A 19444-nucleotide genomic window follows, 5' to 3' on the forward strand; every position below is an offset into this window, starting at 1 on the left:
CTCTGAGAATAACTGCATTAAGGTTACAGTATGTACCTTTTTTTCTTATATTTTTAGTTGAAATATGCTTAAAGCATGTTGTCAAAGGCTTGTGTGACTCAGGCTTATTGAACAGCCTAGCAGCAGCACAGGGATATTCCCTTTATGTGAGCTTTTTTGCCAATTAGACAAGACCAACATCTGGCGTAGGAGCTTAAATCTGTCGGAAGCTAACGCTAGTTTACTTGGAATACCAAGCTGCAACTTACACTTGGGGTAAAGTTAGCTACTTTAGATAAATTGTGGTAACAGGGCAAGTAACAATGAATGGCCGAAACATTGCAATAATATTTTGACTGATGAGAGCAGCAGGTGAGTTAACTGTCAATTACAGCTGCCAATCATCTACCATATAGCAAACATCAAATCAAATTACATTAATGGAGCAATAATTTCAAAAATGACCACCAGCACCCTTATTAGAGGGCTTGACTTTAGACATAGAGACCATAAATGATTGACAAAGAAGTTAAATGGGAGTCAGTTTAGCAGCAGTCAGTGGCACTATAAGGTGTGTCTATTTTGGCTACAGAGTCAAGCTGTGTTAGCTGCTACTTGGTTCACTAAGTTCAAGGCTATTGGGAAATGGCAGGGATAAAACAAAATTTAGCAAAATGACTCACAATTTGTGGTTTATTGTACTTGGCTTACATAGTTCATAGGTTAAAAATACAGGGCTTGAACTGCATACTTTACATTGTGATCTACCTTATCTTATATTAAAGGTGAAGGCTGCCATGTGCTCTTCTTGCTGTCAGCAAATCCCATGAAAAGATCAAGGTCAACAATATTTCAGTCCATCTCTCAATACTTTCTGACTTTCCAACTTTGTCTATGGCACTAAGCCCCAAGCATATTGGTTCAATTTCCTAAAAACAGCGCTGGCTAATGTTACACACACTGGAATAAATTGTGCATTTTGGGGCAATTATTCTCAGAATTAAAAGCTCTAGTAAGTATTTCTGGCAGCAGGACAATGTATGTGGGATTTACTCAAAATAATTGTGTGTATTCATGGTGATGAAGGAATATGACACCCAGTCCAACAGTGTGACTCACTGATGTGTTTTAATAGTCTTTGGACCATAATGGGCAGAGAGGAAAATGGTATATCAAACTCTGGCTACACAGAAAATTATTGTTAGGATCAATTCATTGTCAGTTTTGATTTTTTAATTGAATTTGACAAAAAGGAACATATAGAATATCTTATCTGTAAACTGTGTTCCCAAAAATAAAAGTATTTAAATTAAAGAGGCTAAATCTGATGTCCCTGAGTTGATTGATATCTTGACAACTGCATGTCTACAAGCTTACAGTTTTCTGTGGCAAGCGAGATGGCATGCAGATTTGTTGCATTCATTGGGCCTTGGGTATCACACTTGTCAATGCGTCTGCTGCACCATACATTCATGTGAGGAAAACCTCTCTCTCACTCCCCATCTCTCTTCCACAAATAGCAAACATGCCATTCACAGGGGGCCTCTCTCCCTCTCAGTGTTATTTCTTATTCATCTTTTCAACACCTCCTTCTATACTCCTGTTGTATATCTACATTATACTTTCACTATGTCTTATTAACTTTGCAGCAGGTGTTAAAAGTCAGTGCCATTTACAACATAAATATTTCCATCTGTATACATTTTAGCAAAAATTTCCCTCACAAATTAATATTTCAAAATATTTTCCTTGGAAAAAAGCTATTTTACACTTACATTTTTATATATGCTGTGTTTTTACTGTGTTCTAATGTATTGAAACATTTATGTTTTTGTTGCCTAGCCTATGAGATGCTTAAGGTCTTTTCTTTTTATAGTCAACAATGCGATGGAGGGATAGTCATTCCAGAGTGTGGTTTTCCTCCACTCTGCACTCAGGAATGGATCTGCCTCTCCAGCTGCCTCTGATCCACTGTAAATCAGCACTGAGGATGACTCACTCCTGCTGACAATGTGTAGGACCGTTGTCACTCACTTAAGATCCTCCAACACTCACTATACTACTCATAAACCAATGCTGCGAGTGTGGAGGGTTTCACAGGGCTTCAACTGTAGTGACCAATGGCATCACTGATTATTTTCTTCAATGGTTGCAGTCGTGATTGAGTCAAAGATTTTCTCCTGGTTTGGTAAATAAGCTCACCATATCCCTTCAGAGATCAGATCGTGTCCCCTCCTGTTTTGGTTTATAGAGTGAATAAGAAGAAAGAGCAAGTAATTGTAGATCAGTATTTTTAGATCAGTGGCTCTAGAGATGGTAATGTCAGTCTGTCCTTGGTCCAGACTGAAATATCTCAGCAACTACTGAATGGATTGCCATAACATTTTGGAATAAATAAATAAATATGCCATTAAATGCACCGAAAATATTATAAATAATTATAGACATTAATTAGTGGATAAAATGTGACATGAATTTCTATTAAATTTGCTTCAGTATTTATTTACCTCTGTATAAATTGCCTCATTTATTTACTTTCCCATTTCATTTTCCATTTTTAAATTAATTAACAGTTTGAGTAAAGCATAAAAACTGTACTATGTGTAGTTTGGAAAAAGTGATATGGGGCACTGTATTTGATGAATTTACTGTTTATTGGACCACAAATCAGACAAAAATTCACACAACACACTGAAATATTTTCCAAACTACACATAATACAGACTTTATATATCACTCAAACTGTTAACATTTATTTATTTTTGATTTTGGCAATTTCAGTTCTTGATACAGATATGCCAAAACATTTAATGTCATTCTTGCAGGTCACTCTTTAATTCAGCTCTTTGCACTTCTTTTACTACTTATGTGTGGAGGGGTCATTCCCAGCATTTTCCCACATATCTACAAATCTCTGAGCAGGGACGAGGAAACCCCTTATACATTGATACATTTATCATCATGTCGCCTAGATCCAGTGTCATCTCTACTGTCACATGAGCGCCGACAGTGAAAGTCCATTTCTGATCTTATCTTTGTTTGCACTACAGACTGTTCTCACGTTGAGGAGCTTTGCTTGGATTTTGTTTTTTTAAATAGCCTATTTTTATTATAGATATTTTATATGGTCTGCGGTTGAAGCAGCGTAAATCATTATGAGGGGGATAAAGTTTTGTTCCCACTGGGGATAAAAATAACTCGGCAAAGGCAGGGATATATAGACATGCGGGGGGGCACCCTCCCCTGGCAAATGGTCATAATTATAGTTGTAAACATTGCACCTGATAAACTTATATTATATAAATATATTTATATCATACTATCATTGTAAGTCAGTGTTAATCGATAAAGCAATGCTGTGAGGTTTAGTTATGTCCTTTGATTATTAACATCTTAACTTTGTCAGTGGGAAAAATAAAAATAAGAGAGAAGATAGTAGCCAGAGTCATCAAAGCAGGGCTCTCATTAATTCTGAGATTTTCTAACAAAAGTATAGCAGCAAAGTGCTCCAAAATGTATCCAAATTGAAAATCAATTGATTTGAAGGCTTGATTTGTGTAGAACTTGGTGGCATCCAGCGGAACAGACTCGGTAGAAACTGAATATAATGGAATATATAAAGCCCACAATAGACAAAACACTGGCTCTAGAGAAGGCGTTTCGCATTTTAAGCAAGTTTTATGGCTATCGTAGATTCTCATACATGCTTGGAAGGGGTGGAGGGTCAGGGTAGACATTTTGATGGCAAATTGCAACCTCACAGCTAGATGCCACTACATCCTTTAACTTGCTATGGTTAGACTTTATTAAACAGACTTCACAAAGCTAAACATAATTTTACTTTTGTGAGTAACTGTGTCATAGTGTAATGCTCTTGGGGATGGTTGACACCTCTCTCTCTATTTCTCTCTCATGATGTTTCAAATTGTTGTAACTTATGTAACTGAATCTTTTTCATCAAGATGACACCTGAACATGATCAAGGGGAAACAAGAGTTTACCTGATTATTTAAGTTTTTGTTGTGGAATTTAAGCATAGGACTGACCAACTGACTGAGTGACTGCTGTTCACTGGCCCTGCTTAAGACCTGATTTAAAATACTTAAAGTTTTGGCTCTATTCCTTTGCTAGCTTGAATGTTACATAATCTCATAATCTATGATCCAGATGCTTGAGACAGGCGAGTGATGGCTTAAACTGAAGGCGTCAATTAATCTGATATGACTGAAAACGTACTAAGAAGAAAACTAACAGTCAGTTCTGCAAACTGAGCGGCTCACACAGCTCTAACAATGAGCATGATGTCTCATGCACATGCGATAGAGTGAAGTGTGTTTATCCATGCAGCATACTAAAAATACTGAAACCATTGAAAGCATGGACCCTTTTATTGCTGGAAGATTTGTTGAATGTCACAGGTGAAAAAGACCCAACTATATTTGTTTGTAGTTGTAAAACTTAGAAACAAGCTTTAGAAAACTGAGTAAAATTTGAGCATTGCTTGTCTTTTTGTGATTGGGATATGTACTTGAAACTTAAAATACAATGTTGCATTACTAGAGCTAGATTTCACGCGGTATAAATGCATTTCCCCCCACTTTTATAGATTGAAGTATTGAAAAGACTGAAAGTACATAGGCTACTTATCTTAATTTATATCATTTATTTTTGCATAACATTAGACAGACTAAGGTTTTGAATACTGACAAAAATCAACTGGCAGCAGTTACTATATCTCTTTCGTTTAAGCTTTTCAAAACCTCACAATAGTTGAAACCCTTTGGATTCAAAGTCACCCAGAGAGATTCTTGCATTTATTTGACTTAACAGTTGTTGCCATGTTACGTGAAAATGAGTTTTCCACTTACCTGTGTTTGTTATTGAAAGGTGTGATGTCTTGTGTTGTTCCTTTCCCCTTCGCTCAGTGCTGTTTGGGCTCCCGCTGTTCTGTTTGAGTAACTTACCCTCCTCTTCTTCTTTCTCTTCCCTGCCTCCCCCCAGGGGGGAATGCAAACACTTGTTGCCACACCACATAGCTGCCAAACAAGGAGAGACAGAAATGGTGTCCCTGGTGCAATAAAATATTATGTCTCTCAGAAAACCAAGACGTGAACATTCCTGCGTACTTCTAGGCCGTAAAATCCCCAGCCAGCTGCAGTGAAAAGGGACACGGGAGCTGCTCCAGCCTCGACCCCTGGCCTGACCCAACAGAGGCTCCTCTTTCATCCCACAGGAGAAAACATAGTGTACTGTGTCTGATTTGGATCTTTCCTCCAGCAGGTGATGCAGGAGATTGTGTGATGCACTCCATGAATGGCACTTTGCATGGTCACGTTTAATCTGTTATGTAATTCATTATTGGACACGTGTAAACATAGGTCCATGCACATTACTGCTGTTTTAAAGACACTGAAAATTGTTTGTAATGACGTTTTTGCACTTGACATTCAACAGACAGTGACAATGTGGCATAATTTTGGTGTTACATTTTTTTTTTGCTGGACCCAGAGTTTATTGTTCATATTTACACTTTGTGTGTCTAGCTGAAATCACTAAACTATACTCACCATAATAATTGCTATTACTGAACATGCCACCTATATGCAACAAGTCTAGCATTTTGCCTTCATCTGCCAGAAGAGACCAAATGGAATAACATCCAGCAAAGGTCGCCAGCCCTAACCAAATTGTTGTGAGAACATGGTCTGCATGTTAGACCACCCAGGACTTCAGGTGCACCTAGAAATGCAATCTATGACTTTACAGCATAAGAAGTAGGGATAATAAGCTGAAAATTCACAGACAGGTTTTTTAAAATTAATTTATTGTAGATTTGCTTCCCTGTGGGCAATACAAATTAAAAAAGAAGAAGAATACTAGGTTTATTTTTTGAAGTTGCATTCATTTATTACAGTTTGCAAGGGAGCAGAAGAAGCACATAAATGTACAACCTTGATACATTACCACCTTTGGTAATTACAGAAAACAGGTTATCTTCTTACAAATGCGATAGGCAACAAATAAATGTCCCAATATTCACTGCCCTTTTAGCTCTGGATTAGTTGTGGCTTTTAAGCTGCTTCCACTTTCTTCAGCAGCTTGTCGCTAACTTGTCTGCCATTTTGTGGTGGCCGTACAGTGTACAGTGGGTTTATCAGAGCATGTTTAATAAAAAACAGCTGCCTGCTAGAAAGTCAATCTTAGTCTTTAATCTCAATTTGGACTCCAATGGCACCTTCTCTGAAAGCAAATTCTTCATTTTTACCAACATGACCTAAGGTGTTCCTCAGAGCGCCAGTCAGGGCCCATTTTTTTTTCTGTATATGCTTTCAGTATGCTTCACAAACCACAAAACCTAGTTTAAATTAAACTAGATAATGATTCTGACAGTTAGTCAGTTGTACATGGAGACTTTTTTTTCATTTAGTGTTGTAGATTTGTTTTCAATCTTAACCAAATAGCTAAAAAAATGTTCCTTGCTTCCCTTTAAGATGCGGAGCCTCTGCATGTAGAAGTCATGTGTTCACTATAAAACTTTGAAACAAACTATCTTAAGCTTTACAACCTGCAACAGAGCTAAATCTGGAGAACCAATCTAAATTTAACATCACAACACCAGGGCTAAATTTCATACCACACTCGATCTGGCAGATGGACAGGCAGCCAGCCTCGTAGATCCACAGTTCGCCATCAACTGCCAAAGTTCAAAGTTCCTGCAATAACGTCAGTGATGGGTATTGCCAGAAGTGCAGCAGTTTGTTGGTTCATCTCATGTAACTGCACTGTACAACTACATATACATTTGATATTTTTTCTTATGTAACCAAATTAACCAGTTTTGTTTAAACATTAAATCCAGTCTTGTTCACTTGGTTTGTCAGTTTTTACTCACCTGACTAAGCTGAGTGCAGTCAGATTTTTCTTTTCTCAATAAGTGATATTTGATATTCATGTTTCAAAGGGACATACATTTCAAATGATTTCGATCAAAGCAGTTTGAAAAGCATAGACCAACAAGTCGAAATGTGGCATTTTATGCTTATTTCTTAATAAAATATAACTTTCACTACAATCTTACGATAGATTTGGTGTACAGTTTATTAAAAAATAAAATTACAGCTTTAATTCACACTACACTTACTGTTCAAGTCTTATACATACAATATATGAAGATATGAAGGCAGCCAAACCAATTTAAAAATGTTAAACATTTAATGAAATGTTTCTCTTGCATATCATTCATTAGAAAACCGTTTGTTTCATAGTCTAGCTTAATCAATTAAGCCTTTTTAACAGCCAGCTCTGTGAATGCAGTTTTGTGCAAGGACATTAAAAGTGACAGATGTAATTTTTACTGCGGTTCTGAAGCACATCAACATCATCTGAAGCGCAGCAACGGGTTTGTATTTCCTTGCTTAACATAAAAAATAAAAATATCCTCACCATTAACAAACAGCATAGTTCACATTCTGTAACTAGACACTCCCTCACCACAAGTACAAGTGCGTCTCCTCGGAAAAATAAATAAATAAATGAATAAGTAGTCAGAATAAATAATTAAAGATAACCTTTTTCAGATTTCGGATTTAATTTTCATTCTTCTAGTTTCATGACACTTTAGTCTTAATTCTCACAATTATAACGTTTTCTTCTGAATATTCTCATTTCCCGTATAGGCTAACTTCAACAAATAACACTTTCATTTACTCTATATCCAGCACTTTTTTAGCCATGTATAAACTGACTTACATAACGCATATGTAGTTTTATTTCTTCTGCATGAAGTTGTTATGGTGGTTTTATTAATCCACGGACACCATCTCTTTATAGCAGCAATTTATGAGCAACTAATATAGTCAGAGCTTATATTTCAGTGCAATGAAATTGGATAATTAAGGGGGAAACACACACACACACAAAATATATTTACATATTTTTTAAAAGTTGTAGGTCGTTGGTGGATCTTCTATTGCATGTGCTGAATTTACCTGTATTCAGAGGTAATGACAGATTATGAAAAGTGAGATGTCTTCCACAGTTTATTCAAGTGATTCAAGTTGTAATTCTTGTGTATGATCACTTGGGGGTGCTGCTATTAGACTGTTATTCTCCACAAGATGCAGATAGTGAGGTCAATTTTTCTTGAGAGAAAGAGAGGCTGACTGTTCTTGGTTAGCAATATTTCCATGCATGTGATTCATTACAGACATGCAGTCTGATGAAGAGGAGAGGAGGTGGCACATTTCATTTAGCGGAGAGCACACACACACACACACACACACACACACACCCCTACACATACACACACACACACACACACACACACACACACACACACACACACACACACACACACACACACACACACACACACACACACACACACACATAATACATACACATACATACACAACACTTTGTAATGAAGAGTATGCAGTCCAATGCCAGTTGTATTGACAGACAGATGTGAAAGCTCTCAGCTGTGATTAGAGTACAGTCAATCAGACGGGCAGACATACAGTATAGCATGAATGGGTTAAGAGTCTGTCTGTGTGTCAGGCTGTCTGACTGAAAGTTGAGACTGTCATCAAAAAAAAGGTAAAAGGTTTGCTTGTTCAAACCTTTAAAACAATATATTTCTTATTTACCCACCAAAGGTCTATTGGAAATGCAAATAATGAATCATAATCTGAAATAAGTGTCAGATGCAAACACAGAAGTTGTTCAACCTTGTTAAAGGTGCAATATACAACATTCAGACCCACTCAGCCCGCTCTAGTGTGACATGTGATTGGGCTGTTGTGTATTGCACTTTTTCCAAAAATCTGGTCGCCTACCACTTCTCAATATTTCCTTAACCACAATCTTTCTATAGGTTTGGCCAACTGCAGTTGCCTAAACTTGACGTTATTATTGTTATTATTATTATTATTATTTGTGTGTGTGCGTGGTATCAGTCAATAATTGATTAGTAACACTTTAAGCACTGACAAATGATGCCCCTTTGAGTAAAGTGACTAACAGGTGAACATGGTTTAAAGCATTATCTATTGAGTCATGTTCTTGTTCAACCGTTCACTTTGTTTTTTCAAAGAAGAAGAAGAACGTCATGGGTTGCAATCCAAACCAGTTTATGTACGAGAAAAAATGACTTGGCTTATAAAGAAATACTTTTCCCAGTTTGAAATAAATTGAGAATTGAAATAACTTGAGTGGTCTGCACAGAGCCCTGACCTCAACCCCATCCGATGCTTTTAGGACAAGCTTGAACACAGACTGTGAGCCAGGCCTTATCACCCAACATCAGTGTTGGATGGGAGATGTGCATGTGTATGTTTTGACTTATAGGCAGAACAGCTGCTAATATTTGATTGTGTAAATTGATTAGTTATAAAGCTCTATCAATATACTGTACTGTCTGCTGTGTTATACATCAGGCCAATAAAGCTCATTGAATTGAGAGAGAGACACACACACACAGAGGGAGGTTCCCCATACTTTAATTGAGTTCAAAAGTTGACTGGGCCGACCAGCCTCTTTAGCTTTTATGTCCATTTGAATCATGGTGACCGTGTGTGTGCGTGTGTGTGCTGCAGCAGACCATACTTCAGCAGCAGCAGAATTTGAGCCAGATCATCTCTCTCTCTTTCTTTTCCTCTCTGTCTCTGTCTCTCTCTCTCACCATCAGCTGTGATTACTTTAGTAAAACAGTGCTGCAGCGTCGCAGAGAACCAATTTTCCTAATGCACAGCCTTCACACACACACACACACAGCATGGTTATTGATGAGGTAAATGGGGAGGGGGGCAACAAGGGGGCACACACACTGCTGGGAAATGGAGAGAGAGAGAGAGAGAGAGAGAGAGAGAGAGAGAGAGAGAGAGGGAGAGAGAGGGAGTGAGGATAGTGGGAACGGGACAGAAGGACGAGCTAGACGGGGACAAAGAGAGGGACATCAGGAGGGACAGACTGAAAGGAAAAAGGGACGGAGCAAAGGAGGAGAGGAAGAAGAGGGACAGGGATGATAATGAAGACATTCAGATGTGTAAAATGTGTTCTGGGAATGGAGAAGGACGTCCAGTTAAAGAGCTAATAAAGCTAATGACATAGAGAGAGAGACAAAGAAGGAGGGACCGTCTGTTTCCTTATGGACGATGGAGTAGTTTGACTTGCCGGCCGGTGGAAGACACAAGAAAAAGAGTGAAATAATCCTTCAGGATGATTTAAGTTTTTGTCAGCAGTTGAAAGAAAGACAAAAAAAGACAAGACAAAAGGGAGAAATAAAGAGACAGAGACAGGTGGAATAATGTTGATCCTGTGTCTCCGACAGTGATGTTTTCCTCTTCATAGATAGGAAGCAAAGTCATCTCACTCCTTGTGCTTTAGCAGACTGGAGACATCTTTGAAAACAAGTACACTCTACACTCCAACTCAACAAAATACAAGGTACAAATTAAAACTAGGTGTACCTAGTTGCACGCTCAAGTCTTTTCAATTATTTATGGTAGATGCTTAAAAGAAGAAGTTCAAAGAGGAACAATCGCCTCGGATATGAAGAAGTTTTTACCATGAGCACTGTGGAACATTTTGAGGCATACATTTATTTTTGGTTTCCTCTAACTTACTGAGTAACACCATCCATGCATGCTGCAATAGTTTTCTCACATTTTAAAAACTCTGTGGCTTTTCTGCCAGGAATAATTCAGAAACCAGTGGAACCTTTGTGTATTTTTTGTGGCTCTGGAGAGATGGCTCTTGTTGTGAAGCGGAGGCTGGAAATATTACATGTTTTGAAATGTGGGCTTTGTCTAGCAAGTTAATCAAATAAAACTGTCTGTGTATGCAAAAACAATGGAAACTCTGAAGTAGCATGCAATGAAAATAGTCTGAAGAAGAATAGTTTAGTTGCACAGTTGGGCAAGGTTGCAATGTCGTGGGACCTTTTTTTTCTCTGTGATTCAACCTTGAACCTCTCTTTACAGTGCATTTTCACAGGGGACCACTTTTGAGGTCTCTACATCACCCAGAAATGTTTCATTAGGAATGTGCCCACCAGGAACTGGTCCTGCATATGCTATCCTGAATATGCGTCCAGAGATATTTCTCTAGGGCTGCAGATACACCTCCCGTTGAGGCTAAAATCTCTCTGTAAGGCCCCAGGTCCACAGGAAATCTCTCTTTAAGATTATGTGCCAAGGAGGAAGCCTCTTTTTATGATATGAGACAAACAACTTCTTTTTACCATAATCTCTCTCAAGGCTCTACTGTATGTCCAACTTACAGTTTGCATACCCACCAGGAACTTTTCTGCAAGCTTAAATACCAACAAGAAACATCTCTTTAAAGCTTAATATATTCCTGGAACTCCTCTTTCTCCCTTGTTCCTTTTTGGCAATCCTTTGTATTCTCCAAATGCTTCTTGAAATTGTAAAATATCTACCAAGAACCTCTCCTTAAGGCATAATATCCACCTGAACCCTCTCAATAAGGTTCCACATGGAAGCCTCTTTTTAAGGCAGAATTGCCAACATGATGCTCTATTCATGGCATGTTAACATATTTTTTGTTTAAATGTGCCACAAGTAGTATATGTAAATCTGTCCACCAGGAAGATGCAATATCCACTTAAATATCCATCAAGAAATTCTACTGAAGAGTCCATATCCTTACTCTTTTTTTAAAGCTGCCCCCAACAGACAAGAGCTGCTAGGGGAAAACTGGGACTGATGCTTGACCGAAAACCCCCCAAAACATTTCAAATCAGAAGTGATGCCGTTTTTAAACAACGCAAACATCTCACTTTATAAACTTTCACAAGCCTGCAAACATTTTTTACGTCACTTTGTGTAATTTGCACTGAGCATCTACAACCATTACCGAGCATTCGGAGCTGGAGTGCTGCAGCATGGGACTCAGCTGCTTCAAGTCCTGGAAACATGACAGTACAGGCCACAAAGGTTAGAAAATCACACACACACACACACACACACACACACACACACACACACAAACCATCAACATATTACTTGTTAATCCCTCCTGAACTCTAGTTGTGTGTGTTGCCCTTGAGTGACATCTGTTAAATGCTGACTCAGGGTCTTAAGGTGACGTTGTGTGTGTGTGTGTGTGTGTGTGCATACTTCATAAATTTGTCCATGTGTGTGATGATGTGACTTTGAGGAAGAGACAATGGGACATGAGGAGGAAGATAGGAAAGTGTGTTAACCACTCAAAGCAAACATGGATGGGGGACAGTGTGTGTGTGTGTGTGTGTGTGTGTGTGTGTGTTGTGGTAGCTGATAGTTGGGATTAATATACTATATATGACATGCAGTTTGTTCATTTTTTTGTTATTTGCTGAATTACAACTTTCATGTGGTGGTAATTTCTGAAAAAAACCATTCAGACAGAATTAATATTACATATTTCCTTGTTTTGCATGTTGTTCCTTCTGTAATCTTATATTTTAGTTTTAACATGTTTTTTTTTGTCTATTGTTATTATCTTCTGAGTCTGAAACTGTCTTCCTTTGTTGTTGAAAAGTGTACTGACAGTTTGACTTTCAAAATGAGATATATTTTGTTTACCTGACAAGGATCTCTAACGACTTTGTGAATTACAACTCTTGACAATCAGGAACAAAAGTGTGAAGTAGTGTTACATCGTTATATAATCACAAAAGCTGTTATGGAGTAGGTTGAAGTGGATGGATGGATCAAGAGTGCGTGTGACTTGGACGAGGAAGGCTGATGTTGAAAGTCAACTGTGTTTCCTTTAAACCTTTAAACATGATTTGAACTCTCAATCAATCTTTATTTGTATAGCGCCAAATCACAACAAAGTCATCTCATGAATAATTTTTTGACTCTTTGACACAGTGTTGAAATTATAGTCTGTTTGTACTATTAAATGCTGCAGCAGTTCTTTTTTCCTCTTTCATAGAAATAATTTCTGTAATCGTCAAACACATTGACAAGATTTGATTCAGGTCTGGAAAAAAAACCATCTACTAAAACTACGGTAGCCTTGTGTTACAATAATGGTCAGCATGATGTGCAGTTCTTGCATCTCGATTATAAAGACTTGACTTGGATCTGCTCCCAAAAAAAGACTTACAAGCAGCCGTGTGTGTGTGTCTGCAGGGAACAGGGACGTATTGGCCAGTCCAGGCTCGTATTTCTTCCTTTCTAACAGCGCCGGTCAGGGAGACGAGTGGCTGAAGAGCCTCAATAAGGGAGTCTGGATCCCTTTCACAGGTACAAACACACACAGACACGCACACACACACAAAGTTTGTGGACACTTTTACTAAAAAGTGTGTTTCCCTGAATTTGTACAATTCATACAAGCATCCTAATGAATGTGAATGTTGCTCCGTGTCTGCTTGATGTGCACTGTAGGTAGGACACTGCTTGCCAACAAGTTAGTCGTAACATTTTATGGTGAGAATATGTCAAGTTTGTGTGTCTGTTAGCTTCTTTTTGAGTTATTCTTCCCTCTAGTGGTAAAAAATGAAACTTGTTCTAAGATCATGACTGGCTGTGTTTTATCTTATCAGTCTCAAAGGCTTTTGAAAACCTTACCAGATCAGCCCCCTCCTTACTAATGACACAAATTGGACTCCAGAGAGGAATCTCATGAAAATCTTCCTCCTTTGCAGGGGTTTTTGGTCAGCGTCTGGAGGAGACCGTGCTGTATGAGCGGCGTTACGGGGTGCGTTTGGTTCCTCTGGTGGTGGAGCAGTGTGTAACCTTCATCAGGGAGCGTGGCCTGAATGAGGTGGGCTTGTTTCGCCAGTCAGGACAGGCCAGTCTGGTCAAGGAGCTGCAGGAGGCTTTTGATGCCGGGGAGAGGCCCTCCTTTGACAGGTACAATGAGCCAAGATGGTGTTCATTTGTCTGTGTGAGTGGCTGATAGAGCACTTTACTGTTTTTGATCGCAGGGCTTTGTGAATAAGGTTGTCTTGCGCTGTGTTTTACATGCAGTAGCACAGATGTCCACACGGTGGCGTCACTGCTGAAGCTCTACCTCAGACTGCTGCCAGAGCCACTTGTTCCTTACAAGCGTTACCAGGACTTCTTAATCTGTGGTCAGAAGCTGTCCAGTGACAGATCACTGGTAACTACAACAATACACCACATTGTCGAACTCTTCATTAATTAAAGTTATCCCATGGACTTTTCTTGAATTCAATCTTCTTTGAACTGCATTCATTTTTACATTGTTTATGTTCCTCGTGATGCCATTAGTGGTTTGCTTATATTTTTCATTTCTTCCTTACTTTTTTCTGCTTCCTTCCTCCTATCATCTTATTCTTCCTCTCTTCTTCTCTCAGGGCTTGGGGGAATTGAGGAATCTTCTTCATGAGCTGCCAGTTGCAAATTTCAATCTGCTCAACTTCATCTGCCAGTAAGACCCCTTCACCCTTTTTATTTAAACTGTCAAATTTTCATTCATGTAGTTATTTATCTTTTTATATTATGAAATATAGATTTTAAAAGGCTGGATGTAAAAAGACCAACCTTGCAGCTAAATCTTGCACAACATATTTTATTTACTTAAGGCAGGGATGCAAATGCACCGTCATTTTGACTAATAATAAATTCATTGCAGAATTAATCATAGATAAAAAAAAAATGTGTTTCTTGTAATCCTTTAGTTATGTGAAGTAAATAGTGGATATTCAACCTTGACAGAAAGCACATTGTAGAAGGTCTGAATTCTTGGAAATAATTAATTAAACTGTCAAAAATATTGAGTAATAATGTGTGTATGTGCATGTCTGCAGGTTTCTGAATGAAGTCCAGAGTTACTCCAGCAGTAACAAGATGAGTGGGCAAAACCTGGCCACTGTGTTCGGGCCAAACATCCTCCGAGCCAAAGCTGAAGATCCGCAAAGCATTATGGGAGGTATACAGACAAAGTGAAAACTCTCATAATCTAATGTTCTGTAGAAAAATATGGACGTAGCATCTGTAATATGTATTTATGGAAACTGAATTTTGAATCAAATTTTTCTACAAACAAAAACATAATGTTAGAATAACATACAATAAGTTGTTGTAGTCATGTAAAACATTATTATTAGTACAAATATTATTATATTATTAAATATTATTAAGGTGTATTAACATGCAAGAAACTTATTTATAACTTACTTATAAGCTCCAGAGGGTTTTAAGTTAGATTTGAGACAGAAGTACTATATTTAACTCAAGTGTTTGGAAGATACTGAGCATATGATAGGAGGTAGAAAAGTGGATTTTGAATCACTATGAAACCAGGCTTACTTCACTTGCTGGCCTGCATGAAGACTAGCTACTTTTTTAAGCCCTCCCTTTAAGAAACTCTCACAGGCAGAATCTAAAACAGCCTGTTTCAGACAGAGGCTGGACTGAGGGGCTGCATAAAGGGCCAGTAAAAAATAAATAAGGAGTGTTTTTAACTGTAAATCATACAAAGACATACCAGTAGAGTCCTAAAGTATAAATATCGACCTTGAAATGAGCATGACATGTTACTTTTATCTGTATCTATATGTGTCCAAGGTGCAACATTGGTCCAGGTGTTAATGTTGCAGCTGATCAGAGAACACGAGTCTCTGTTCTCCAAAATCCCCCCATCCATTTCCGCCCGTCCTCTTGGAGGTTCGCACGCATCTCCAATTGCTCTGAGGCAGCCCCATCTCCACCCGACTCCCTGCCTCCGCCAGTTGTCGCTGCCTCTCATCACAGAGCCAGGACAGATCGCCGCAGAAGGACACAACCCAAGGTACAATGGACACGCTTCAATAAAACCTCAAACTCTGCACATATATCGTTCCGCACAGTGAAGCTCAAACATCCAACTGAAGGAAGAAGAAAAACAAAACCTACATTTTCCTGCAGTAAAGATGGCCGACAAGAGCGCCATCATATATATCCAATCCTTGCTGGAAGTCCCAAGCAGTAGTTAGTCAATTGCCACTCATATATAGCCAATCCTTGCCGGAAGTGTTAGGCGGAAGTTAATTGCCGCTCCGAGCGAAAACAAAAATAAAAGCCTAAAAAACCCCACATACGTTTACACATAATTCGATGAACTTTGTTGTTGCCGGTTATCGATATGGACCATGGATGTATTATGGACGCCGAAAAAGCAATACATTACACGAAGAAGAAACTTCCACTTGGGACTTCCGGCATAGATTAGATATATGGCGGCGCCCTTGTCAGTCATCTCAACTGCAGTTGGGTCCCTCTCACATTTTGAGTGAAGGGGGCTTAAATTAATGAACAAATGGTTTAAATGTCCAGATTCTGCCACTCCAAGTGATAGTAATAAAATGCAACCCTAACCAAACCTAGATCAACCTTTACATCAGAGTTAAATAATATTCTGTTTAAACTTAGTTAAAGTGAACACATTTGGAACATGACAGATGGTGATGATTAAGTGGGACTTGAGTTAATCTGACCAGGTTGTTGCGGTACGTCAGACAGAAAAAGTTGAGAACCACTGGCACAAAATAATTGTTTTGTTACATTCTCAGTTCAGAAAAAGAAAATCCCCATTCTAAAAAAGGGATCAATAGAGTACAACCAAATAAAAATCAGGACTATGTTAGAGACAAGACCACACTGGGAGGATGGCATTATCCCAAGTATACAGATTCATCCTCACTCCTTTTTCTTTGTCCGTTTATCTTCCTGATTCATTCCTCCATCTTGCCCTACCTCCTTACATCCATTACTCCTCCTGCTTTCAAATCCCTCTTTTGTTCTGTTTTCATTCAGTCCTGTTAATCCCGATTCATACATCTCCCAACTTTCCTTTCTGTTACTGTCTGAGTATCTGTTGCATCTTCACTAAAAGAATCAAATGTCCACTCTTTAGACCAACATTCATTTTCTTTAATGAACCCCGTGCAGCGTACAATAATGAACTCTGTAATTTCTACATGACTCCTGCATGTCTTCTTCTCTCTAATTACCATAGACCTTGAACTCTACATTATACTCAATACGCCCTCTGCTGGACTCTCAGGTACTACAGCACTAGATATGTAATATATCCTGCAAATAAGGAGTGAAACATACAACAATAAACAATGATAAGCTGCGATACCATAGGATCAAAGTAGGCTCTAGTGCCTATCATTCAAATCATTCAACTATTTATTACATACTGTTGAGGTCTAACCTCTCACTAGTCTAACTTCCTTTTCCTTGTTATCTGTAGCGTTATCTCCTCTGCTGCTGTCAAATCAGAATTGTCTTCAGGCCAGAAGAGACTTCTTGGTCATCGCTACACCTCCTCTCACCCAGAGAACTGTTTCTACCCTCTACCCTCCACCAGTCAGCCCCTTCAGCACCATGCTGAAGGACACAACATAGATTACCACCAGCACCATGCTGATCAAGGATCATCCTCTGCAAATGTTGAAACCTCCACTACCAGTCTCCAGCCACAGGACCCACTGATAGACAGCTCCAAGTCCAGATCTATGCTCACAGGCTGGGCAGAGGCCTGGCCAGGCTTGGAAGAGGCAGGGGCTAGTTTCTGGAGCTCTGGTGCTGCAGAGGAAGAGAGTACAGTGCCCAAAGCAGCCAGTAGGGGCAGCAGTGAGGCTCAAGAGGATAGCACCCTGTCTGTCTATGACAACATGGACAAAGTGTCTCTATGTCAGAGGATGTCAGAGGATGGAGAACGTCACAGTAAAAAAGTTGTAGGCGGCCATATTAGAACTTGTGAAGAGGAGGTGGAATTAGAGGAAAGGCAGACAGTAGACTCCTCCTCTTCATGGTCCTCCTGTGAGATTTTCCCACTGGACGAGATTAGCGATGCTGTGGAAGGGGTTAGTCCTGACATGGCACCAAAGAGACCAACAAGGCTACCTTCAAGTCAAGTAGCAGAAGATGAAAGCAGTGATACTGACGATCATGGTGACAACGACAATGCCAATGATGATGATGATAATGTAGATGATGATGATGGCGGTGGTGATGATGGTGATCATGCCCATTATTATAATTCTCCAGCCTCCTGTTCTGTGCTAAGTAACAGCCCTCTCAGTACAGGCAGCTCAGAGGTGTTCCTTCCCTCTGGTCCTCCAGATGTCCAGGAGCCTGAATCTCAGTCACAGCCCAGGGACGCTCACTCACTCCTGGCTGAGCTGCGGCAGCAGATGGCCCAGCAGAAGGCTGAGTACCAAGCCAGGATACACAGGTTAGACATCATCTGTCCTTTGGCTTTCAACTTGAACTTGAACTAAATTTGAGGGTGATAAATGAAGGGAACTGCCTTGTGTAGTCACTGACATTTGCTTCATCAGGTATTCAGCTGCTTCCTTATTGTATACTCACTTGAGACAGAAGATCATCAACTAATAAAAGTATGAAAGTCTGGCATTACACCTATATGTGATTGTTGAATACCTTGTTCCCTAAACTATGTCAACAAACTAATGTCAACAAACAACTAGCATAACAACACAAGAAAAACAGCGCTATCCAACTAGAAACACCCTTTAGATGTTAGCTCTCCAGCTAATGTGATGACTAGCTGCCCCCATTGACCACAGAACATTTCACAACAAAACACTGCCACAATGACCAGTCGCCCACCCCCGAGCACACAGCTAGAACATTATTTCCTCAACATAGGAACAGAAAACAACCTCCAGAGCAAAAGCAGAACATAATTTACCCTTTTTGTTTTTTCTATTGGTTGTCCAAAAGTTGTAATAACCACACAGTTCACAACAAAACCCCACCGTGTTGCTCCTCAGTCACAGTATGTCGCTTCTGAGCCACTTGGCTTACCGGTGTTAAGTAAAAAAAAGTTAGAGGTTTGCGGATCTGGCAAACCAATCAAGGATACACTTCAAAACATACATCAAAAATTATTCATGTTTCACAAGTGCAACTTGTAGCTTATGTTTGCTTATAGTCTATGTATGAACTATTTACATGCACATGTGTTGCAGGTTGGAGCGTTGTAACGACGTCCTTGAGCGGCAGGTTGCAATACTGCGGGTCAGTCTGGAGCAACAGAAGCACAGCCAGAGCGTCGCAGAGATCAAGATCCGCAACATGGAGCAAGCCAAAGCTGACGCAGACCAGCGAAACACCACACTTCAGAGAGAGATGGAGGTCTTCTTCCAGATGTATGGAGAGATCAGAAAAAGAGGAGGAGGGGATGAAGGAGAAGAAGGAGGGAGTAGGAGAAAACGCATCTTACAGAGCCTCTGAAGAGGAATAAAAAGAAAGATAGGTAGAGAGGTTTGAATGGCATGAGCAGCGGTGGGGTTGTTGGTCAGAGCTTGATGAAAGAGCCGGGTGGATAAACAGACTGAAACTAAGAAATTTCATGAGAAATGACAGTCTCTCAGTTGGACAGTTGTGTGTCAGTTGATCATGTTAGCTTCAGGCTGAGTAGTAGTTTGGGATGTTGGCTAGCATCTTCCCCCATGACACAAATGTCC

At 39.4% G+C, this 19444-nt stretch overlaps 1 protein-coding gene across 1 annotated transcript; it reads left to right on the plus strand.

The window, feature by feature from the left end:
• Positions 1-11884: 11884 nt before the first annotated feature.
• On the plus strand, positions 11885-19211 carry LOC128371805 (rho GTPase-activating protein 22-like). Its single transcript, XM_053332180.1, has 9 exons — positions 11885-11936; positions 13122-13235; positions 13640-13847; positions 13965-14097; positions 14315-14388; positions 14768-14889; positions 15528-15750; positions 17200-18186; positions 18947-19211. The coding sequence occupies exons 1-9, from the start codon at positions 11885-11887 to the stop codon at positions 19209-19211; spliced, it is 2178 nt and encodes a 725-aa protein (XP_053188155.1).
• Positions 19212-19444: the final 233 nt, after the last annotated feature.

This window comes from Scomber japonicus, chromosome 13, assembly GCF_027409825.1.
Source record: "Scomber japonicus isolate fScoJap1 chromosome 13, fScoJap1.pri, whole genome shotgun sequence".
Classification (NCBI taxonomy): domain Eukaryota; kingdom Metazoa; phylum Chordata; class Actinopteri; order Scombriformes; family Scombridae; genus Scomber; species Scomber japonicus.

Bases quoted from the DNA above. Each gene is read 5' to 3' on its own strand.
- LOC128371805 (XM_053332180.1), top strand. From the start codon at position 11,885: ATGGGACTCAGCTGCTTCAAGTCCTGGAAACATGACAGTACAGGCCAC. The intron at 14,890-15,527 runs GTATACAGACAA...TATGTGTCCAAG, and splicing joins TCCGCAAAGCATTATGGGAG to GTGCAACATTGGTCCAGGTG. The intron at 18,187-18,946 runs GTTAGACATCAT...CATGTGTTGCAG, and splicing joins TACCAAGCCAGGATACACAG to GTTGGAGCGTTGTAACGACG.